At 53.8% G+C, this 23,103-nt stretch overlaps 1 protein-coding gene across 1 annotated transcript; it reads left to right on the forward strand.

Annotated features, from left to right (window-relative positions):
• Positions 1–10,843: 10,843 nt before the first annotated feature.
• On the forward strand, positions 10,844–22,530 carry SCRT2 (scratch family transcriptional repressor 2; the record flags this gene model as incomplete). The annotated part of the gene is made up of 2 exons (XM_082670570.1): positions 10,844–10,976; positions 21,740–22,530. 2 exons carry the CDS (start codon positions 10,844–10,846, stop codon positions 22,528–22,530), a joined length of 924 nt encoding a protein of 307 aa, XP_082526696.1.
• Between the last annotated feature and the right edge of the window lie 573 nt (positions 22,531–23,103).

A 23,103-nucleotide genomic window follows, 5' to 3' on the forward strand; every position in this document is an offset into this window, starting at 1 on the left:
CTCCTGGCCTGAAGGACTTCATCTCACCCTCTGCTCCCCTCACAGACCCAGGATAAGGGAGGGAACTTGGAAAGGTGGCAGACAGGCAGCTCATAAAACCTGATGGGCCGGAGTTCCCAGAACTCTTTGATATCTGATGAAGCCTATGGACCCTTTCTCAGAATAATGTTTTTAAATTCATAAAATAAAATATATAGTATTACAAAGGAAACCAATTATATTGAAACAATTATCAAAATATTAAAAACAAATCTGCATTACAGTAATACATGTGCTTCTTTATTATATATTATAACACAAGATTTAGCAAATAACTTGTAATTTTCGAGTCATTATGAGCATATACGGTATTTCAAGATATCTGGAACATCTGTAATGTGACAAGAAAATATCTGTGATTTCTATTAGTGACAATTTACAGGTCCTGCTAATGCCACTATGGTCTGTGGCCTGCATTCATCATTGAAGGAGTGATAAATTTCAGAAAGAGGCTAGTGAAATTAAAGGTGCAATCCTTTTCCTATCCAAGTTAATGGTGGGCCTCCTGAATTCTTTCTATGGTTAGAAGCACCTGTGATGGGGAATGACAAGTACATCTCAAATAAATTAGCACTTCCCTTCCCATATCCTGGCAGACAGCATTAATCAATTACAGCAGTCTTTCACACTGAGCCCAAGCTCAGTTCTAGAATCTATCTCAACACTATGCTTTGGGCTATGGCTACCAACCAAAGTGGGCTCTTGAGCTGTAATCAACTTGCCATTCCTGGGGGCGGGGAAGGGGACAATGCCATCGTCAGCATAAGATTAAGGGAGAAGGGGTAGTAAAATGAGGTTTAGCAACAGTACAGGGAAGGGGCATAAAAACAGAACACTCGATCATAGCTTAATGTATGTCACCAGGGCAAACAGTCACCAAAAAGCTTATGAAATATCTGGACAAGTTATTAGAAGTCCAATATCTAGAGTGAAGAGATGACAGTCCCTTTCTGCTCAGCTCTGCTCATATATTTCTGGAGCTCTGTGTTCCGTTCTGGGCGCTACACTTTCAGAAAAACATCAGAAAACTGGAACAGGGTTCGGGGAAGTAACCACGGATGCGCAGATGTGTGGAAACCATATCCTGTACCACTTATCTGTTCAGACCATGAACATGTAACTGAGACTTTCCTCTGAGTCACGTTGTGCTAGGAGCTGGGAACACCAGTGTGAGCAGCCCCAGGCCCCTGTCCTTGGAGTGAGGACAGTGGAAAGAACTGGGTGTCTGCATACCCGCGAGGGGCCATCCTGCACCAGAAGGTTGGAATCTGTGGTATTCCACTCAGTCTGAGAAAAATATTACTGCTGGAGTTTCCAGACAATGGCATGGGCTGCTGAGTCATCAAGGATCCACGGCAGCAAACGTGCTTGAAGAATCTCCGAGAGGCACAGACATCGGGATGGAGGCTTCATACGCAAAAACAAAACAAAACAAAATTAGGTCAAAGGCCTGGCCAGAGCGAGACATCCCTGCTAATGGGGCCTCAAGGCCAGAGCTCATGCTGCCGACACCAGCCCCGGATGCTGACACCTGGACCTTTGTCCCTGCTGCTTCTGGACACTCAGTGTAGAGGCTGCCACACTCGAGCCAGCACGGCATGGGGTTAGGCTGGGCCACATGACTGCCCCAGCTGCAGAGGAAGCGGGAGATCAGTATGGACTCTCTAGTGGGAGGAGGGGACTCATCAGGCAAGGGTGTTGGAAGGTTCTGGGCAGTTGAAAGGAAGGTCACCTGTCCACTCCAGCCACCAAGGACCGGGTGCTTCTTCTGCGTCTGGCTCTATGCTTGGCACTTTCCTTGGATTGTCTCTGTTAAGCATCTCCTCTCTCCTGAGTGTGTGCTGTGCTTGTCAGTGCCCATTTTACAGATAAGAAAAGCGAGCCTCAGAGAATCCAAGTCATTTGCCCTGTTCTTTTAACTGCTTCACAGAGGTGGGCCAACTGGGGCAGGGGTAATCATTATCACTTCGAAGCCGACCTGGGCAAGTGGGCTCTAAGTTCCACCAGTCCTGGGATCTCTAGGATTCCAGACTGCACCTGCCACAGCAACGCTAGCGTGGATTACCTGTGTCCCAACCAAGCATCTGCTGCATCCTGGACTCTACACAAACGTCATCTCCTCAGAGAGGTCTTCCTTAACCACCCCAACTAAAACAGCCCCACCCCATTCTATCTCTGCCCCATGTCACTTGTCTCCCTGGCATTTTGTAGACAGGAAGCTGGCCTACCTATGTATTTGTTATTATCTGTCGGCACAGTAGGATGGACGTGAGCTGCATGACGGCAGGTCTTTGTCCTGTTCACTGCTGCGTCCCCAGCTCTGAGCACAGTACCTGGCACAGAGTAGGTGCTCAGTAAGTATCTGCAGACTCACTGGTTGTGAGCCTTGGGGCAATTTCTTAACTTCTCTGTACCCATGTGGTCCTTTATAAAATGGGTATCGTCATACTGTCTACCTCCACAAGTGGTCATGAAGATTCCATGAGTTCATGCCGTATCACAGCCAAGCAGACCTTTTAATGAGCCCCTACTGTACGCCAGGCCAGTGGGATTTCACTGCACAGCCTTGACTGTTAGAGCAATAGGAATCAGAGAGGAGACGCTCCTTTGGGCTGAAAGGTCCAAGAGGTCAATGGGAAGAGAGTGGACTCCAAGCTCAAAATGGCTGACGTTACTGAGCACCAACTGTGTGTGAACTGGCGTCCTAAACACCTCTCTCACTTCCCACCTGCTCTGTGAGGGACGTACCATTAGTATCGGCATCCCCGTTTGACAACTGAAGAAACTGAGGTACAAAGAAGATAGGTAAGTTGCCCAGGGTAGGTAACTCATCAGTAAGTAGCAGAGGAGGGATCTGAAGCCAGGCCATCCATGCTTTTAACCCCTCTGCTCCCCTACCTCTCTACAGCTGGGGTGAGAAAGAGGGGAGGCTGGGAAGGTGTGCTCTGGGGGCATGTGGGTGTTCTGACTCCTCAGGAGTTTGTCCACTCATCTGGGGTCAGGCACAGGTGAATACTGACAACCTCCTGCTTCCATGCACCTGGGCCACCTCTTGGCTTTTTCCTGAATCTGATGGGTCCCAGCTGGTATATGAGCAGAGGCAGGAGCAGGGGGCAGAGCTGGGGGTGCAGAGGGGGGTTGATTCCTCTGCGCCAGGAGCCCTGGGAGCCAGGAAATGCCAACTCTGCAGCTTCCTCAGCCACCTCAGCATCTGTCAGGGATGGTTCTCAGCTTGGCTGGTGGGTAGGAGAGGGAGGCAGGAGAGGCCACGGTGGGGTGAGGGAGCCAGCCTCGATCTGGCAGGCAGGAGCCTGAAAGTTCCAAAGAAGGCACTTGCCTGTTCTGTGCCTCAGTTCCCCCAACTGACAAACAGGGATGGGCAGGGAATGATGCTGACATCCTGAAGGCTGTTCAAGTACAGCGTCTATGTATCGAGGGCTAATTATGCTCCAGGCCTCATAGAGCCCTATTTAGTAGGTGCTATCATTGCCTCAGTTTATAGAGGTGACACAGGCACAGAGAGGTGAAGTGACTTGCCTGAGTTTATACAGCTTGAAGAGGCACAGCTGGGATTAAAACTTGGCTCAGCGTGACCCAGGCCCAAACTCTGAACTACCTCACTTGCTTGAACGTGAAAGGCTGTTTAGCCACTCCATCCCTGAGCCATGCTGGGGGCTTGGCCCAAGTCCCCCTGACTCAGCAGGGAGCCCAGCGATCAGATTCCTGCAACCAGTCCTTTCTAGAGGTTTCAGGGAGCTGCTTAAGGGGTGACCTTGTCAGGGTTCAGGAACTTGGAAGGAAAGACACTTTTATGCGGGAAGGTCAAGGACTGTGGTAGTCAGGGAAGGGACTCAGTTATCCCCCGAAGCAGAGGAAAACCTTGAGGGTTGACAAATTAACTTAAGCTCAGGCCAAAGAGAACCAAGTTGAGTTGGGGGGGGGGTCACAAGGAGGTTTTACACTCATTAGTTTATTCATTTATTCAAGATATACATTTATTGAGCACTTATTATTTGCCCAGCACTGTGTAGGTGCTAACGTGTGGCAGTGAATGGAGCAGATATGGGCCCCCACCCCCCACATAAGGGGCATTCAGCCCTGGGGGAGCGGGGGAGGGAGACCCCCTTTGGCACCTTTGCCCCTCTTAGAAAGAGGGATTATATGGTTTAAGGTCGTGGTTTGAATCCTGACACCTAGCTGGGTCTCCTTGAGCAAGTCACCTTACCTCTCTGAGCTTTGGTTTCCTCATCTGTAAAATGCGGATAGCAGCAGGCCCCACCTCGAAGGTTGTTGTGATGGTTAAATGAGGTAATCCACATAAAGGGTTGGATTCGGCTCCTGGCACATAGTAAGTGCTCAATAAATGTCAGCTAGTATTATTATCATCTGGGACTTTAGTTAATTAATTAATTTATTTTTTTTATTTTTGGCTGTGTCGGGTCTTAGTCGCAGCACATGGGATCTTTTCTTTGCGGCGCCTGGGCCTCTCTCTAGTTGTGGCACGGGCTACAGAGCACGTGGGCTCTGTAGTTTGCGGCACACAGGCTCTCTCGTTGAGGCGCGCGAACTCAATAGTTGTGGCGCACAGGCTTAGTTGTCCCGCGGCCTGTGGGATCTTAGTTCCCTGACCAGATATGGAACCCGCATCCCCTGCATTGGAAGGTGGATTCTTTACCATGGGACCACCAGGGAAGTCCCTCATCTGAGACTTCAGAACATGCTCTTTCCCACCACATATCATCTCTGTCCTGGGCTAGATCTTGGAGTCAAGCAGGGGACCGATGGGAGGAGGGGTTAACTAGGCAAAGAGGGAAGGAAAGCGTGCTCTTGGCAGCAGAAACAGTATATGCAAAGGCCTTGAGGTGGGAGGCTTTGAGGGAACAGAGCAGAAGCTCCGGCAGGGTCTGGAACTCTGACACACCCCCAACCGGCCCCTTCCTGAAGTCTGTCGAGGCTCTAAGTTCCTGAGCCAATGAGGAGGGATCATGGAACGGTTGCCAGAAATCGTGGCCAGGACCCTTGCAGCTGGAGAGGAGGCAGGGTGGCAGAGTGGTGAGAGCACAGCCTCTGGCGCAGACTGTCTGGGTTGGACCCATGGCTCAACACCTACTGGCTGTAGAACCTTGAACAGGTTTCTTAACCTCTCTGGGATCGGTTTCCTCTCCTGAAAATGGGGCTGACAGTACTGTCGAGTCAGAAGGCGAGTGTGAGGACTAACTAAGGCGATATTTGTAAGGTGTGTGGATGAGTACCTGGCGTGCAGCCCAGAGCTGTAAGTGTTTATTAAATGAAGAAAGAAAAACATGTGGTGGCTGTGGGGAGGTGCCTGCCACTCGGACTGCAGTCCCCGACAGCCTCCCACTGCAGCACCCTCTCAATGGGCCACAGTGTCTGAGCTGAGGCCACCCCCTTCCAGGACGCCCCGCTGATGACTGGGCACGGTGGGGAACCAGGGCCTGGACGTTCTGCCCAGCATGAGACTCCTTTGCAGGAAATCTTGGGGCTGGAGCTCCCTGTGGGCTTGGCCAGTCCTCCTTCAAGCTGCACCACGGCCTGGGGCTCCTCTTCCCCAATCTCCCTGTCTCCCACCTCTCCTTTCACAGGTGTCAGACCTGCACCCTGGTCTGAAGGCACACCTCTTTTTCTTGCCGGTGTTGTCCCCAGTAAATCTCCCGCACTTCCGTCTCTGTTTCCAAATCTGCTTCCGAGGACCAAAATGACCAGAGAGAGAACACAGCAGCTGTCAGGTTCCAGAGGCCCCCCACAGGGCCTCGGGCAAGTGGTCTCTGAGTTGTGGCGTACAGAGCCGTGAAGAGTCAGTTTCAGGCTTTTCCTACCCTCTTTCCTTTGGCTCAGAAGAGGAGGGCCTGGGGAAATACACTGGAGAAACAGGCAGAGTAAGTGAAGCTTACCAGAGAAAGAGCCCCATCAGGCTGGAGTGGATGCATTTGTGGCCACTCTCCTCCTTGGAATTCATACAGAATCCATTATCGGCTCTGGACAGCAGCTCAGGGACCGTCTTGTCCCATGCCCATTCAACAGACCAGAAAGCTGGAGCCCAGAAGAGGGAGCAGAGATAGCAGAGGCGAGCCTAGAATCAGTCTCCTGACTCCCAGAGCAGTGCTTCCTCCTAACACTATGGAGCAAAGCCTGCACATGTGATGTCTGGTCCCCTCTTTACAGATATGCAGAGTGAGGTTCAGGGCGGCTCCGCCAACGACCTGGGGTTACACGGCACTGAGATTCACACCCAGACACTAGTAGCTGCCCTCCTTAGTGATGGGCAGGGCAGGGTTGAAATCTGAGGGATATCAGAGCAGACTAGGGAGGGCCGAGCCTGCAGCTCTCACCAGCTAAACCCATTATGCCAAGACTGGGACTCCCGGGGAGGCAGGCAGCGGGCCACATAGATGTCAGACCCTCCCCAACTCCTCCGCACAGTAACCATATGGCCTTGAGCCAGTCATCACCCCAGTCTGTCGATCGGGCTGATAACAGAGCTTTCTCCCATGAGGTCATGGTGAGGCTTAGGGGAATGACGAAATGTAAACAAAAAATAGTCAACAATGATCAAGTCAGGTTACTCTGTGCCAGGCACTGCTCTAAACACTTTGCAGATACATTATCATTTAATCATCACTGCAACATTGGAGACAGTTCCTATTAAAATCTCCATGTTACGGACGAGGAAAGGGAGGCACAGAGAATCACAGAGCTGGGAAACGGCAGAGCATGGATTTGAACTGAAAACAGGCTGATTCCAAATCCCTCTATCGAAAGCCCCTGGCAAGGCCAGCTTCTGTGAAGGGTAGACGTTTAGAACAGTGCCAGGCATGCGGAGCCACTGTTGATATAATAATAATTATTGTTGTCGTTGGGGAAATTTGCCATCGGCAATGCTATAAAGTCAGAAGAATGAATATCCTGACATGTTTTACGAAACTTTATCATTTCTCCTCTTCAGAAGTAAGGGAGTCATTTAGTAAGTACTCAAGATAAATGTTTCTTGAACTGAAACATTTTATGGTCTTTAGGAAAACACAAAAAGAAGGTGGAGAAACACCCATAGTTCCACCACCGTTCTTTCACTTTTCTGTGCATGTTCATTTTTACTTTGGTCCATAGTTGTAAACAGGCTGTGAGAGATTTCAAGATTCTGCATCTTTCACCGAATATAATTCCATGAGCTCTTCCCCCAGATGATAATTTTTAATGGCTGCAGAATATTCCATCCAGGGGATGTCTTCTTCACACCCCTCCTCACTGTCTCCAACTTGGGGGTTTTATTCCAGTCTATGATGGTACAGCAAGCATCCCTGGGGAAAAAATTCTTTCCTTATTTGATGTGACTTGGAAAAATGAATTCCTAACAGTGGACTTTCTGAAACCAGTGAGCCGGTGTTGGGGGAGGTTTGGGAGATAGAAGGCCCTCCATGGCGTCCTAGTGCTGAAGCCATGTCAGAAGTTGTGTATTTCATCCATGCTTAAGGACATCCGACCCCGTAGGTATTTTTGAACTTCACCTTCTGGGCTGAGGGTTTCTTCTTATCTGCTAAAGGTGCTGATACCACCTACCAGCTGGAGGTCAGAGACTTGGCATCTGACCTTCAACCTGACACTAGTGAGCTATGGGACCTTGGATACCTCACCTCCATCTGTCAGTTCAAGGGGGGATTACCTCTCCACCCTGCCCACCTGGCGAGGGAGAGTCCAGCCCCAGTTCTGTCCCTAGGTCACTGTGGACCCTCAGTGTCCTGTGAAGCTCTCTGGGCTCAGTTTTACCGTCTTATGGAAGAGGTAGGAAGGATAGAATCATCGAACAGGTAGAGGAGTGGAGCTCATGGGCACCGACTTGTCTTATTTACCCCACTGGACTAGGCACCCCTAGGGGACAGAGATCCCAGTACCCAGAACAAACTCAAAAATATGACTACACCACGAATAACTATCAACAACTTCCTCTATGTGAGCAGTGAAAAGTTAATTCTCCAACCAATATGTCCACCTTTTAAGGCTGACTCTCACCCCACAGTCATTCACTCATGATTTATTGAGCACCTTCTGGGTTCTGGCCCTGCCAACTTCCTGACCTCATCTCCTTCCACTCCTTGCTGTTCCCGAACTGGCCCAAGCTCATTTTGCCTCAGAGCCTTTGAACTTGTGAAGCCTCTGCCTGAAGCACTCTTTCCCTGGCCCGTCCCATGGCTGGCTCCATCTCATTACTCACGTCTCTGCTTAGATGTCACCTCTTCCAGGTGACCCTTGCTGGCCACCCTGTCTAGGTACCAGCGCTCTCCATCCCCACCCAGTTTTATGTCCCTTGAATGTCACCTCCAAGGAGATGAGGGACTAGGACTGTCTAGGTCACTACTTACTCCACACAACCCCACAAACGTGTTAGATGAACCCTGGGTGCTCCAGGTGCAACTGTACATATAGAATCCACATGGAATGAGCATGTACTGTATGTCAGGCACCATTCCAAGCCCTTTTGCAAACAGCAACTCTTGTAATGCTCTCAGCAACCCCTGAACTAACAACAATTATTATTCCCATTTTATAACATGGGAAACTGAGGCACAGAGAAGTTGAATAACTTGCCCAAGATCTCATGGCTAGTAAGTAGGGGAGCTGGGATACGCTACTGCAGCTGTTAGAGTACGCCGAGCCAAACGCAGGGCAGAGTCACAAAGCTCAGAGGTCAATGGGCAAGCTGGCCCTGCCATGTAGGAAGTCAGGGGCACTTCACAGAGGAAGTGATGCCTCAGCTATGCCCTGAGGACAAGTAGGGGTGCACTAGGGTGAAAGGGAGGGTTCCTCTGAACAGAGGAACCAGTGTGGGGGCCAAGAGAGAGCAGGAAGCCTGCAAGGCTAGAAGTCAGCTTGTGCGGCTGGAGTGGGGAATACTGGGTGTGCCGTGAATCAGAGGGTGTGGGCACCTCAGCCCTCTGTGACTGAGGTTAAAAAAAGTCCCAGAGGGCAAAATATGGGGCAATATGGCTGAGAAGATGGGCAGGGCCCCCCAGATCATTCAGGCCCTTGGCAAGATCAGGGGCCCATATTTCATTCCGAGGTTTCTAAGTGACAACTGAAAGATTGCGTGAGGGCCCAAAAGCCGGGGCGGGGGGTGTCTCTGGGAATTTTTGCTGACTCACTATGGGATCCTGGGCACCTCCATGGCCTCTCTCAGCCTCCATGGGTCTTAGTCTCCCAACTGGTATTGGATGACCCAGTCCCAAAAGCACATACACACTGCATCAGCCTGGCATCCCAAAAGCAGAATGCCGTTAACCAATGAGATCTTGGCATTCCTAGAGTCTGATTCCGGGACTGTTGTGCTCTGGACATCCCATACTTGCTGAGGCCGGCCCACCACCATGGCACTTTGCCAAGCAGCCTCTCTGGTCAGGGGGTTGCATTCTACTGCTCCTTGGTCCTGCCCAGATATGGGAGCTCCCCTAGGTTTTGGCTGGATTTGGGTGGGGGGGGGGGTCTGCTCAGATCCTCCTGGAGACAAAGGAGCTGACCTGCGAAGAGTTCCAGCGGGAGCCCCACTCCCCCTCCCTTCCCCCCTCTCCCTTCCCAGTCCACGTGTCTCTATTGTCTGCTCCCCGCTTCAGGGAAAGACACAGCCTCGGATGTGTCAAAACCACCACCCCCCCGGCAGCAGGGAAATTAATTACTGGACGATTTTCACTTCCTCTTGCAGCGCGCGCCTGAGCTAGGCACCGGAACAGGACTGGCTGAGCGGGGCTGGGCATCGGCGTCGGGCACTTGCTCCCCCCATCAGTTCTGGAAGAAGAAAGTTAAACCCCAAACCCAACAGGGGGCTTCAGTGGGAGGTCAAGCTGGGGTGGGGGGATGACTTCCCCTAGTTAAAGCTGAGTGTCCAAACTAGCCCCTTCAAAATTGGGGGACAGGGAGAGGGCTGGAGGCAGGAGGATCGCCGCTGGCGAGCTCGCACTCTTTTCTTTGCATTCCCTTCCCTGTCCCCATGTGCCTGAACCCCGCCTGCTCAGACCACTCTACCTCCTCTCCCCTCTCTTTCTCTCTCTGTCTTGCACTTTTCTTTCCCTTTCTTTGCATCCCTGGGGTGCTTTGTTTTTGTGTATCTGGAGCTCTCTTTTTCTCCCGTGGGTGTGTGTGTTGCTACTTCTCTCCATCTCTGCCTTTCTTCTCTCTGTTTCTCTCTTGTGTCTTTTTGTCCTTATCTTGGTCTCTCTGCTCCTATTTCTACCTCTTTCAGTGTGTGTGTCTCCGTTTCTCTGTATGTCTCTGTCTTTCTCTATGTATCTCTTCTCTCTCTCTCCCCCTTGTCTCCCTCCCCCCCTTTCTCCGTCTCTCTGTATCTCTGCGCCTTTCTCACCCTCACTTTCTCCCCTCCTGCCTGCCCGCTGCTCCCTGAGCCTGGCCTGCCCCCACCGCCGCCGGTTCAGGGGAACGTGTGCGGAGCGATTGTCCTGGGGGACATTTGATGGATTAGAGCGCTGAACAGTTCCATTGCTAGGGGACCACCTGATCTCCTCCAGCCTGCGTCCCATATAAAGCCGGCAGCCGGAGTGCTGAGCACAGCTCCAGCGATCGCCTGTCTGCGCGCCGCCGCCGCCAAGCCCGAGCGGGAGCCAGAGCCAGAGCCGGGGCCGCCGCCACCGGTGCCGGCTCCGCTCGGCCGCCCGCCCGCCCGCCCGCTGGGAGCTGTCCAGTGCTGAAACCCCGCACAGCCAGCCAATCGCGCCCGGCTGGCCGCCTGCCCCCACCGGGGCCCCTCGCTAGTGCCCCCGCCGAGCCCCCCGCCAGTCGCACCATGCCCCGCTCCTTCCTGGTAAAGAAGATCAAAGGGGACGGCTTCCAGTGCAGCGGGGTGCCGGCCCCCACCTATCACCCCTTGGAGACCGCCTACGTGCTGCCTGGCGCCCGGGGGCCGCCCGAGGACAACGGTGAGTGGGACCCGGCGGGGGGGTGGGGGAGAAGAGGGGAGGGGAGTTCGGGCCCTCCCCAACTCGGGCCACGAGGAGGGGTGCGCGCGGTAGGGAACCCCGGGAGGAGATGACCCTGGCTGTGTGCGCCCCCCGGGCTTCCCAAGGGCTGGGCGGGCGGGGCACGGGCCAGGTCCGTACAAAGGGAAAGTCGCAGGGTCGGCCCATCCCGCCATCAAGCGCCTGCCCGGACTTTGAAAGTTGTGGCCCTAGATTGGTGCCAGAGTGAGGGGTGGTGAGAGAATGGAGAGAGAGAGGTGCCCATGAAGGGCTAGTGCTGGGGGGCTAATGCATAAGGCAATCTGAGGGTCCCCTCTCCGTGGTTGAGGGAAGGAGGCTGGTTGCCCGAGAGTGCTCCCTTGATGGTGAAGGTAAACCGGCCTGGACTACCAATCCCTGGGGAAATAGGGCTGGTTCCCTGGGGGTGGCTGGGGGCACCCTCTCTCCCTTCAAGCCTACTCCCCCTGGCGATGCCAGACAAGTGTTCTCGGGCCCCTCTCTCGGCAACTCTTTTGTTACCCTCAGCCGCATGCCTGCCAAAGGCTGGGCCTGTCCTGGGGACTGAGAGGAAGAGGGAATTTCTAGGAGGGGTTCCCCCAAAGTGGCTCCTGGTCTCCTGAGCTGCACTCCCTCCCCCTCCAGTTTCTCACTCCCCTCCAGAGCCAGCCCTGCTGTTTTTTGTCAGTCCCCTACCCCCAACACACTCTATTTCTTTTCAGAGCAAGTGCCTTGTAGGGACAAGGGTTTGGGGGACGAGAGGTCATTCAGGCCCAGAAGGGGGTGATCTCTGGAGGGTGTGGAGAAAAATCAGAGATTGCTTCTGTGGACCCCATCCCCCATGAAGGGGATCACAAAGGGGTTCTCCTCTGATGGTCCCCACCAGGACAGGTGTCTGGAGTGGGGGCATCCCTTTGGCAGTAAGAAATCTGACATCACATGTGGCATCAGCTTTGGGGTGTGTGTGTGTGAGAGAGAGAGAGAAAAGGGGAGAGGAGGGGAGAGAAAAAGGAGAGAAGAAAGGACTGAAGAAGAGGGGGGAAGCTGAGATGGCAAAGGCAGGAGGGTGGGAGCTTCTGCCTCAGGGATTTCCAAGCACTTCACCCACATTCCATCACTCTACCAAGCCAGGTAGCAAGAGGGCGCTGGGTAAAAGGCTCTGTGACCTCATCAAGGTCAAAGAAATTAGGGAGTGATCAGGGATACAGCTACAGCCCCTCATCTCCTGGCCTCCCCCAGATCCCCAAGAGAATCAACCTCCCTTTTTCTTTGCCCACATGTCTCATATTCTACTGTCCTCTTTTCTTGACCCCAGGACCTCTTGGGGTTGAGGACTGAAGCCCAGGGATATGGCTGGGCTTATCTGAGTGCTGGCAGGACAGAGGGTAGACCTGGGCCATGCCAGGGCTGGGGACCTGGGTAGAAATGGAAACGCCTGCAAGCCTGGGATGTGGATCCCTTGGGGAACTGACACAAAGCCCTGGGCTTCTGCCCGCCGAGTCCCCCTTGGTCCTGTCCCAGGCCAGCTGAGAAAACCTAGAGAAGCCCAGAGAATGTCTCATGCACAGCCAAAACTGCAGGCTGTTCCTCAGGAGGGAGGCAGGAACGCCTTGCCTTGAATTCAGTCCAAAAAAGCTTTGAAAGGAGCCCCTGAGTGAATGGTGGGAAGCAGGGTAAGGGCAAAGCCATCAGCAGGGATGTTCTACCAGCTTTGATACCCTAGAACCATCCCTGTCCTTGGCGCTTTCCCCAAAGGGCTCCAGACCAGCTCCCTCTGGGGAATCCTGAGGCTGTCCTGATAGTCTGATATCTGGTCTGGAACTCTGGGAGGCCTGGGCTTTAGATCTCTGACTTGCTCTGTGACCTTGGGCAAGTGCCTTCCCTTCTCTGGTCCTCCGCCTCCTCAGCAGTGAAAGAGTTTGGATGGCATGATCTAAGTATCCTTCCAACTTTGACAAGCTCAGCTTCTGTGAAGGTCAAGTTTGGGTTGGGAGGCAGAGGAGATGACTGGATGTGGGTCTAAGAGAATGCAGGGGGCCATTGTCAGGGTTTCTGTAGGGCTCCATTTACCATCTGATGTCTGGCTGAGGGTGGCAGAGTTTCTGAGGCCAGGCGTTTTTCTTGGCTTCAGTCTCTGCAGGCTGCCCCATGCTGAGGACAGGCACCCTGACCTGGGTGCCCTGGCAGTGTCTGCAGTAAATGGTTAGTGTCGGAGACCAGGGGGTGACCCTTCAAGCTCTGGTATGGCCAGGGAACACAGGGTCTGCCTTGTTCTGTTATCGGGGGCCTCTTCCACCCCTGGGGTGTGGCCAGATTGGGAAGTGAAGGCTCCCTCACTGCACGGGTGGGTAGGGGTGCTGGGGGTCCTCAGAGAGCCTGCCGGCTCCTAGCGGTCCGTTGTCTCCGTTCTGCCGGAAATAACCTTGCTGAGCATTTGAGGGAAGTGTGAAAAATTGCTGAGCTGACGTTTTTCTCTCTCAGCGTGTGTAAGTGTGCTGGGTAAACAAGGAGAAAGGGGGGGGAGGTGAGGAGAGTGAGGGAGAGAAGGGGGGAGAGGAGAAAGGAGGGAGGGAAGGGGGAGGGCCTGGGGCTGGAGATAGTTCCAGTTATTAGAAAGATCCTCTTACAAGCCATCCCTGCAGGGTCAGGATGAGACTGGTGGGAGGGGAATCTGGGGAAGGGAGCCTATGAATGTGGAGGTCAGGGGAACCACAGGCTCCTAACTGATGAAGATGCAGGACCCCAAATTAAAGCGTGTACCCCCAGCTCAGGGAAAGGCTGGGAGTGCTGGAGAATTCCTGGAGGACTCCTCCTCCTACACACACTCACACACCCACACCCACACCCACACACACACACACACACACACACACACACACACACACACACACACACCAGCAACGCTCTTCTTTGCTTCCTTACTCCCTTCCTTCTCAGCCTCCATGGGCTGGCCAGAGGGTGTGGCAGGTGCATCTGGTCTCCAGCCTCCCCCTGAATGCACAGAACCCCTAAATAGGGAAGGAGAAGCCCCACAAATGGGGAAGCTTCCAGGTCTCTCTGCGGAGCTCCCCGAAGAAGGGAGAGCAGATCTAATTCCGCCGTCCTCTCCAGTGCGAGGCCTCCTCCTCTCCTCCTGCGTCCTCCACTGCTTTCTGCCTCCACGGAGCCTTCCCTTCCCCTCCTCTCCCTTGGGTGATTCCGAGAACAGATTCCATCTCTCGGTGAGATGCCAACTCACATCCTCCTAACCCTCTCAGAACCTCACCCTCCACCTCTACGAAGCCCGCCCCTTCCCAGGCCTAGGCCCCCATCCCGGGGAATGCTAGGGATTCGGCCACCTCAGTGTAGGCTGCTGCCCATCCCTCTGCATAGCAGTGGTCTCCATGGACCGGTGGACGTCTACCTCTCCTCACACCCTAACTCTGAAGTCCAGCTGGATGCCAGGTCCTCCTTCCTCTGCACCCCCACCCCATCCTGCCCCCATAACTCCTTCAGAGTGCATCTGACCCAGGCAGATGAGGGATCAATGCCAATCCAATAACGCACTTGTCTGCCCTCTGCAGCTACATTAAGCCTCCCCAGCAGCTGAGGAAGCGCTCCTACTTCTGCCCATAGGCTTATCTAGTGACCACATTATACCAGCACCCGCTTCTGCTTACCCCCTCTGATGGCTCCGGGGAGTCGCTCCAGGCCAGGCCTGGGAACCTGGCTGAAAGTCCCCAACTGCCACACATCTACCCCACACTTCAGAAAGCCCATTTGGGGAGCAGGGATGCAAAAGGGTAGCCCCAATCCCTTGGCAGATGGAGCCCAGAGATGGCTGAGGAGGTACCCAAGGACACACAGCAGGCCCATATGCGTGTTCTACCCCGGGCATCTTGGTCTTGGTCCAGGTCCAACGTCAAGATCAGAGACATGTCAGAGGTCCAGGTTCAAAGTCCATGTCCAACGTCCAGTCCAATGTCCAGGTCCAATGTCCATGTCCAATCTTAGGTCTAGGACAAGGTCTAAAGTCTAGGTCCAAGGTCAATGTCCCAGGTTACAGGTCCACTCCAAAATTCAGAACAAATCCATGTCCAAGTTCAAGTTTCAATCCATGTCCGGGTCAACGTTCAGTCTCCAGGATCAGGATCCAGATCCAATTTCTAGTCCAAGGTCATGTCCAGGTCTATTCTCAAGGCTGGCTGCTTCACGTCTTAGAGCCACCATCAGCTTTCTCTGTGGCTCTGAACTAATCTTCCCTTACCCGAGCCCCAGTTTCTCTCTTATGAAAAGAAGCAGTCAAACTTGATCTCTTTCAGCTCTGACCTTCTAGGGACCCAAAAAATCTGATTTTCCTAAGAATTAGTCACTGGGAATGCGGAACAACAGGGTCCACGTGGGATACTGAATCTGGGGCCCCTGGTCCCCCCTAAAGCCTGGGGTCACAAGGGGGACATGAGGGGCCCAGACGGAGTGTCCACTCTTCAGACAGTCTCAGTTTGTGGCTTCTGAGAGAGGACAGGAGAGTACATCAAGTCCCTGTGGCAGCACAGCAATTTATACATCCCCATCTCTCACTCACACACACACACACACAGCGGGCAAACGGCAGTGAGAGCAGAGTGCTGAGGAAGGTTAGCTTCAACTGCCAGAGGCAAACCTGAGGCCAGAGAGATTACTTGCCGGAGATGACAAGGGCATAAATGGCAGACCGCATCACCCCTCCCTGGGGTCCTTCATCTACATGTTCCAGGGATCCCCACAGCCTGGAGGCCCTCTGGGGGGCATGCAAGACGCTGCTGAGAGAGACGAGCCCCCCAGAACTCTTGGCCTCCTTCCAGCTGTGGGCTCCCCTGGGATGAAGTGTCCACTGCCAGCCTTTGGCTAGGAAGGGAAGTTGGCATGGGCACCTTCTGGGGCACAGAGAGGGTAGGGCAGAAAAGCAGGGGGTCTGGAGAGACAATGTGCATTATGCATGACAGCCAGTCCCGAGGAGGCCCAGAAAGGGCCCCAGAGACACCCTGCAGGGAGCAGGAGGCTGCTCCACCAACCAGTGCTGGGCAACTCCAGACCCGTAGCCACCATGCCTATCTCCACAACCCCTTGAAAAATCTTTCCTATTGATTCCCGCAGAGCTGTGGACCTCCCTGTGGGCCACGGGAATTGGGTCACAGTCAGGAAAAAGCAGAATATGGGGGATTTCAGGAGGGAGGGATGGTGGGGAGGGGCCCTGGAATCCTCTCAACACTCCCTGGGTCTGAGTCAGTGGGCACGAGCCCCGCACCCTACAGCCCTGGTTATGTTGGGCCAGACCTCACTCTGCCCACCACTCATCTGGACTCAGGGACCCCCCCCCCTCCCCAGTGGGCAGGTGTACCAGCTGCCAGGCCCTTGGAGGAGGTGGGTGTCATTTCTGGTCCAGTGCCCAGGGAACCGCTAACAAAGATGCTATAATAAGGGGAGGGGGAGGTACCAGCCCCTTTGCCCAGCTCTGTGAGCAGACAGGAGAAACTATTTTTATCCTGCTTTGCTGCTGACAGACCTGGCTTTCTGCTCAGCTGGCTGGAGCTGATTCTCGAGGCCCGAGGCCCTGGCACAGCAAGACACAGCTCTAAATAAACTCATGCAGCAGCCCCTCCAGCCCCCCCACCTAGCAGGGCCTGGCCCTCCTCAGGAAAGTGGGCCACCTGGGAAGCTGGCCCGTTACTAGGCCCCTCTCTTCTTCTGCTCATCTTGAGACAGGGAAGTGGGATTTGGGCTGGAAATTCCCTGGAGGAAGTTTGCAACACTGGGAATCTGAGAGAGACTGGGAAAAAGAACACTGGCCTGGGAGTCAGGAGGCCAGCCTAGCTCTGGTGTGAACTTGCTTTGTGATCTGGTAAAGTGTCCTCTCTGGGCTTCAGCTTCCGTAGAACTAGGGCACCGGGGCAAGTGACCACCACATTCCCTTAGACACAACTAATGTGCATAAAACACCAAGCAGGGTGCCTTGTACACAGTAAGTGCTCAATAAGTGTTTGTTAGTCATTACTTTTATTGATCATTTACAAGGACTTACAAAGGGCTGGTGCATTTTCTAGAAGAATAGCTTCTCCCCACCCCCAATTCCCCATCATCCCATCAGACACAGGCCAGCTGGGTGGTAGTATTTGAAGAAACCCACCACCCTTTCCTCCCACCAATTGAAAATCTTCCCTCCCCTAGCAGGTCTCCATGCCTGCTCAGGGGTTTTGGAAAAAAACACAGACTCTGGAGGGTTTTGAGTCTTACTCCTCCTCCAGTGACCTTGGCAACTCCTCTCCCCTCTCTGGGCCTCTGGGCTTGGCGCACTGCCTGGCACACGGAGAGGGCGCAGGGGTAGCTGGAAGCAGTAGGAGCAGAAGTACTTCTCAGAGATGCCCCCACCCTCATCCCAAGGGGTCAGACAGTTGGAAGAGACAATGTCTGCAAAGCACCCAGCACCTGATTTCTCATAAAATTCCCTTGCAGAATTTTTTTTCCCTTGCAGAATTTTTAAAAAATGTATTCTGGACCTTCAGTCTAAAATATCAAGACTTTTGAGTAGGGAAAACCAAAAGTCATTCTCAGGTGACATGTACATGACATCTCTACATCTCCAAAGTGTTTCTAAGCCTTCCCTATAGCCCCACATCACAGGAGTAGCTCTGTTCCCTATCCCTCAAATGGGCCACTGGAGCCCAGAGAGGCCTTGTGACTTGCCCATGGTCACACAGCTGGAGTATGAGTAAAAGAGCCAGGATGAGAGCCAAGTCTCTTCTCTCTGAGTCCCGGGGCCTCCCTGCCTCTATCTGGACCCAAACAAGAGAGGCCTCTCTCACCCTGTTGGCTGGGGGACCAGCAGCTCAGCCTTCTACAGTCACCTGTAAGGCAGAGGAAGGCACCCAAAACTTGTCTGAGTTCCACGCACAGAGTCAGAAGAGCATTGCCTATAGTGTCCTAAAGGATTCTCCAGGGTTGAGGCCCAGAGAGGTGAGGTTGTTTGCCCAAGGTCACACAGCAGCCTAAGATACCCATGTGTGTCCCCTTCACTCTCTAGCAGATTAGAAGGATATCACTAGGAGATGTAGTGACAATAATAATGACAATAAAATTGAGAGGCTACTGTGTGCTAGGCATTGTACTAAGTATTTTACACCATTAATTCATTCAATCCTATTATGAGTTCCTTTATACAGATGTGGCACAAAAAGGTTAAATAACCTGCCCGAGGTCACATAGGTAGGGAAAGGTCTGTGGATCTGAGAATGAGGTGGAGTTGACGGGGGTTGGGGGATGGGGGACAGGACAATGGGCATCATTGAGGGGTCTATTCAGCCACGACGCAAAGAGTGTTTTTAGAGCATCCCAGTCAACCTTCTTCTGGTAGAGGCAGAGTCCAGAAAGGTTAAGCAACCTGACCAAGGTCACAAAGTAAGTTAGAACCACCTCTGCCAACATGACCACATAAATTCTCATACAACCCTCCACTCCCACCCCACAACCCATGCCAAACTCCGCAGCTGCTGGCCATCATGTCTGGCCCCACAGTTCCCGTCTGGAAGGCAATTTCACATCCGTCCCTAAGCTGAGGAGGAGCCTTTGTTTGAGGCGCCCCTATTTCTACAATATATAGAAATTCCAAGCGACAAGAGAAAGGTGCTGCAGTACTACAGGCCACCACCAGAGGGAACCACGGAAAGAGGGCCCTGCTGCAGCGAGGACTGCCCGGTCCACTGAGCTCCTACCAACGTGGGTCACCAGAATTTTTCTCACCAGACCATGAACCAGAAATTACACATCTTGGGTGAGGAAACAGTGGCCCAGGTTGGAGCTGCAAAATGTGTCTGTGCAGTTGCCAAGAAAACTGCAGCACAGAAACCCATCCGGGGAGATTTGTTATTATTATTCATAATAACAGCCAACATGTGCCAGGCACTGGGTTGGAATCCTGTCTCTCAGTTACTAGCTGTGCAACCTCGGGCACGTTACCTAACTACCTTATGCCTCAGTTTCCTCATCTGTAAGATGGTACCAACCTCAGAGTCATGAGGGTGGGATGCATTCGTGTGTAGAGCTTTTAAATAGTATCTGATATATAAGTGCTCCAGGAGTGTTGGTTATTATTTGTTCACTTTTCACTTATTGTTTGCTTATTCACGGACTCTGCACTGCAAACTGTATGAGTTAGGTGCTTTTATTTTCCCCCATTTCACAGCTGGGGAAACAGAGGCACAGAGAGGTCAGTTTGTCCAAGATCACACAACTGGGAATAGTAAAACTGGAACCCAATCCAGGTAGTCTGGTGCCAAAATTGTGCTCTTAACCAATATGCCATCCTTCCTTAATAACAGCACATGCAAGGCACTGGCCACATGATCAGTGACCCCCTCCAAATGCATTCTATACTATCCCCATACCCAGAGAAAGGAGCAGAGATGCAGAAAGATGCACAACTTGCTCCAGGTCACCCAGCTACAATCAGTGTCGGGAATCAAGTTGTCCCAAGACCAAGGAGACAGAATGGTCTATGGCAGACCCTGCTGGGCCGGGGATTGAGGCTGGCCTGGCAAATCTTTATCTCCCATTCACCACCCGTTTCACAAATACTTATCAAGTGTCTACTAGCTGGGGCACTGGGGATAGGAGGTGAACAACCCAGCCATGGCCCCTTCCTCAGGGACCTCCCAGCATGTGGAAAACAAAAGGAGCAGTGCAGTGGGTTCCAACTCTTGTTCCACCACTACCACTTGAGCAAGTGGTAGTGGTGGAACAAGTACCACTACCACTCTGAACCTCAGTACAAGAGTGGTACCACTTGAGCAAGTGGTACCACTACCACTTGAGCAAGTACCACCTGAGCAAGCAAGTACCACTACCACTCTGAACCTCAGTTTTCCTTATCTGTAACACAGGTATTTTTGCGATGATTCAGCGAGGTGATGGGAGTGAAGTACTTTGCACAGAGCCTGGCACTTAGGAAGTGCTCTGTAAATATCAGCTAGTATTACCATTATCATCAGTAATTACAACAGGAAGAAATACAGAAGGAGAAAGAGGGAGTCTGGGTATGCCCAACAGGTATTCAACTCAGTCTGAAACAATACTCCCTGAACATTTTGGGGCTTTAGTACCAGGCCTGATTCCTGGAGTGGGAGGTAGGGGTACCTCCAGACCAAAGGAGGGGAAGATGGGGTGCTGAGAGGCTGAGCACCCCCCATTATAAAGCTGCCACCACCAGTGCCCTCTCTGCATCTGACTACAGTGCCCCTCCCTACTGAGTCCTCCACCCCCGCAATCCCCAATCATCTCTGTGTTCAGAGGACCCTGTGTGGGCAGCTGAAGGGACAGAGGGAAAGAAAGGGTACACCATTGCCTTCCAGGTTGGGGGACAGTCTGCACACAGACTTCACCCTGTGACCATCCCAAAGTGCCCTATGAGAGGCAAAAGCGCGAAGGCTGAATCAGGCAGGCTGTTTAAGGGGACGAAAGCTCTGAATCCACTTCCCTGCTTACAACAGAAACTCTCCTGGGAGCCCAGGCCCCAGGGGCTTCAAGGAGGGTGCTGGGACCACACAAGGCCCAGGGAAGCAGAGACAAATCAGGGTGGCCCCTGCCCTTGGAAAGCCCCTGTTGAATGCCCTGGCCCACCCACCACCAGTCACTGGATCCCAAAATGGAAAGGATTTCTGGTCCAACTCTAGAGAGGAGCGAGGGGTGGGGGGTGGGGGGGGCGGGAACGAATCTCACGGGGGGGACTCCAGAAGGCTTCTAGTGGAGCAGGGAGCAAAGCAGGCTTGGGAGCAAGTACGAGGAAGTTCCCTTCTTGGAGCATCTACATGCCACATACGTGACCTCTTTTAAATCCCCCAGCAACCCTGGGAGGTGGGTCTAACAGGATTGTGATCCTTTCATACAACATATATTCTTTGCACACCTCCTTTGAGCCAGGCACACAGATCCCATCCGGGAAGCTCACAGCCTGGTGGGGGAGGCAGACAATTAAATAATCCTCAGTGAAGTCGCTTTTTCAAGCAAGTAAAAAGCATAATTATAATAGCTAACATTTATATAGCAATTCCTGTGTGTTCTCTCTCTCTCTTTCTCAGTTTCCTTATATGTAAAATGGGGATTATAACAGGATCTACTTCATAGGGTCTGTGATGATTGAATGAGTTAACATGTGTAAAGCATGGCGGCAGAGCTTGGCGCACGGGAAGTGCTTAATTCATCATTCTCATCACTTTACTCAGTCCTTCCAAAGACCCTGGGAAGGAGTGTCCGATCATAAGCTCCATTTTGCAGATGAGGAAACTGAGATTCAGGTAAGTCCTAGGACTGGAACCGGCAGAATGTTGCTGGAATAAAGAAAGCCTGGACTTTAGCGTCAGGCTGCCAAGGTTTGGATCCTGGCTCCATCAATTACTAGTTGTGGGCTTAGACTATACGCCTCAGTTTCTCTATCTGTAAAGTGGGTGCAATAATAATACCTTCCTTGCGTGGCTGTGAGCATTTGACAGTCAACACAAAGCCAGTAGAACTTGACCTCACCGCACTCCACGAGGGTGGGGTGGGGTGATTTTTATTGCGGCCCACGGAGGAAGGATCCGAACTCGGCAGCCTGACCCCCAGAGCACAGGCGCAGGACAGCGACTGCTATCGTACAAGCAGCCGTCACTTCCCTACAGCGGCCACGTGGACGCCTCCCAGGCGCCTCACCTTCCCCGCTTCCGTCTCGCCCCCTCCAGGTTACGCCCCGCACTGCCTGCCCCCCAGCAGCTACGATGCGGACCAGAAGCCGGGCCTGGACCTGGGGCCGGCGGAGCCCGCGTACCCGCCGGCGGCGCCGGAGGAGTACAGCGACCCCGAGAGCCCGCAGTCCAGCCTGTCGGCGCGCTACTTCCGCGGGGAGGCGGCCGTGACCGACAGCTACTCCATGGACGCCTTCTTCATCTCGGACGGGCGCTCGCGCCGGCGGCGCGGCGGGGGCGGCGGGGATGCCGGGGGCGCGGGGGACGCCGGAAGCGCTGGGGGACGCGCGGGACGCGCGGGGACGCCGGCGGGCGGCGGGCACCGGCACGCGTGCGCCGAGTGCGGCAAGACGTACGCTACGTCGTCGAACCTGAGCCGCCACAAGCAGACGCACCGCAGCCTGGACAGCCAGCTGGCGCGCAAGTGCCCGACGTGCGGCAAGGCTTACGTGTCCATGCCTGCGCTGGCCATGCACGTGCTCACGCACAACCTGCGCCACAAGTGCGGCGTGTGCGGCAAGGCCTTCTCGCGGCCCTGGCTTCTGCAGGGCCACATGCGCTCTCACACGGGCGAGAAGCCATTCGGCTGCGCGCACTGCGGCAAGGCCTTCGCCGACCGCTCCAACCTGCGCGCGCACATGCAGACGCACTCGGCCTTCAAGCACTACCGCTGCCGCCAGTGTGACAAGACCTTCGCGCTCAAGTCCTACCTCCACAAGCACTGCGAGGCCGCCTGCGTCAAGGGGGCCGAGCCGCCCCCGCCACCCCCCGCCGGCCTCGCCAGCTGAGTCTCCCGACATTCCCGGGCCCCCCCCACCTGCGCCCTCAGCGTCCCCCAGCTGCGTTCCCCTGCCCACGCCCCTCGTGGGGACCCTGCTCCCAGACCGGAACTTTTCTCTCCACCCCTAACCCAGAACTTGCTTCCGGCACTGACTTCCCCAGTACATCCCGACCCACATCGTCCTTACCGGCTACCAAGATTCGGACCTTGACCCCTTGTCCACGCCCTCAAGGCTCCCAACTCAGGCACCAGGTCCGCACCTTTCCCGGGCCCTAGAGCCGGAATTTTCTCCCCCCTTCCCCCCCCCCAGACTCTGCACCTCTCCCCTTCTAACTTGCAGATCTTTCCTCTCATTTCTGAGCTGAGTCTCAGACCGGTTCTCTACTGGAGCCCCCAATGTAAGGCCTAAACCCCCTTTGACTCACGCCTGCAGTGGATGCCCCATCCACACCAGGACACAGGCCTGAGGGATCTAATCTTCACTCCTCTTGGAGTCCCCACTCTGTCCCTGATCCCCTCCTCACCTCAGCTTTAGGTCCAGCCATTCACACACCACCACCCCACCTTCTTCATCCTCGGG

This window comes from Grampus griseus (genome assembly GCF_964374135.1).
Source record: "Grampus griseus genome assembly, chromosome: 14".
Taxonomy (NCBI): Eukaryota; Metazoa; Chordata; class Mammalia; order Artiodactyla; family Delphinidae; genus Grampus; species Grampus griseus.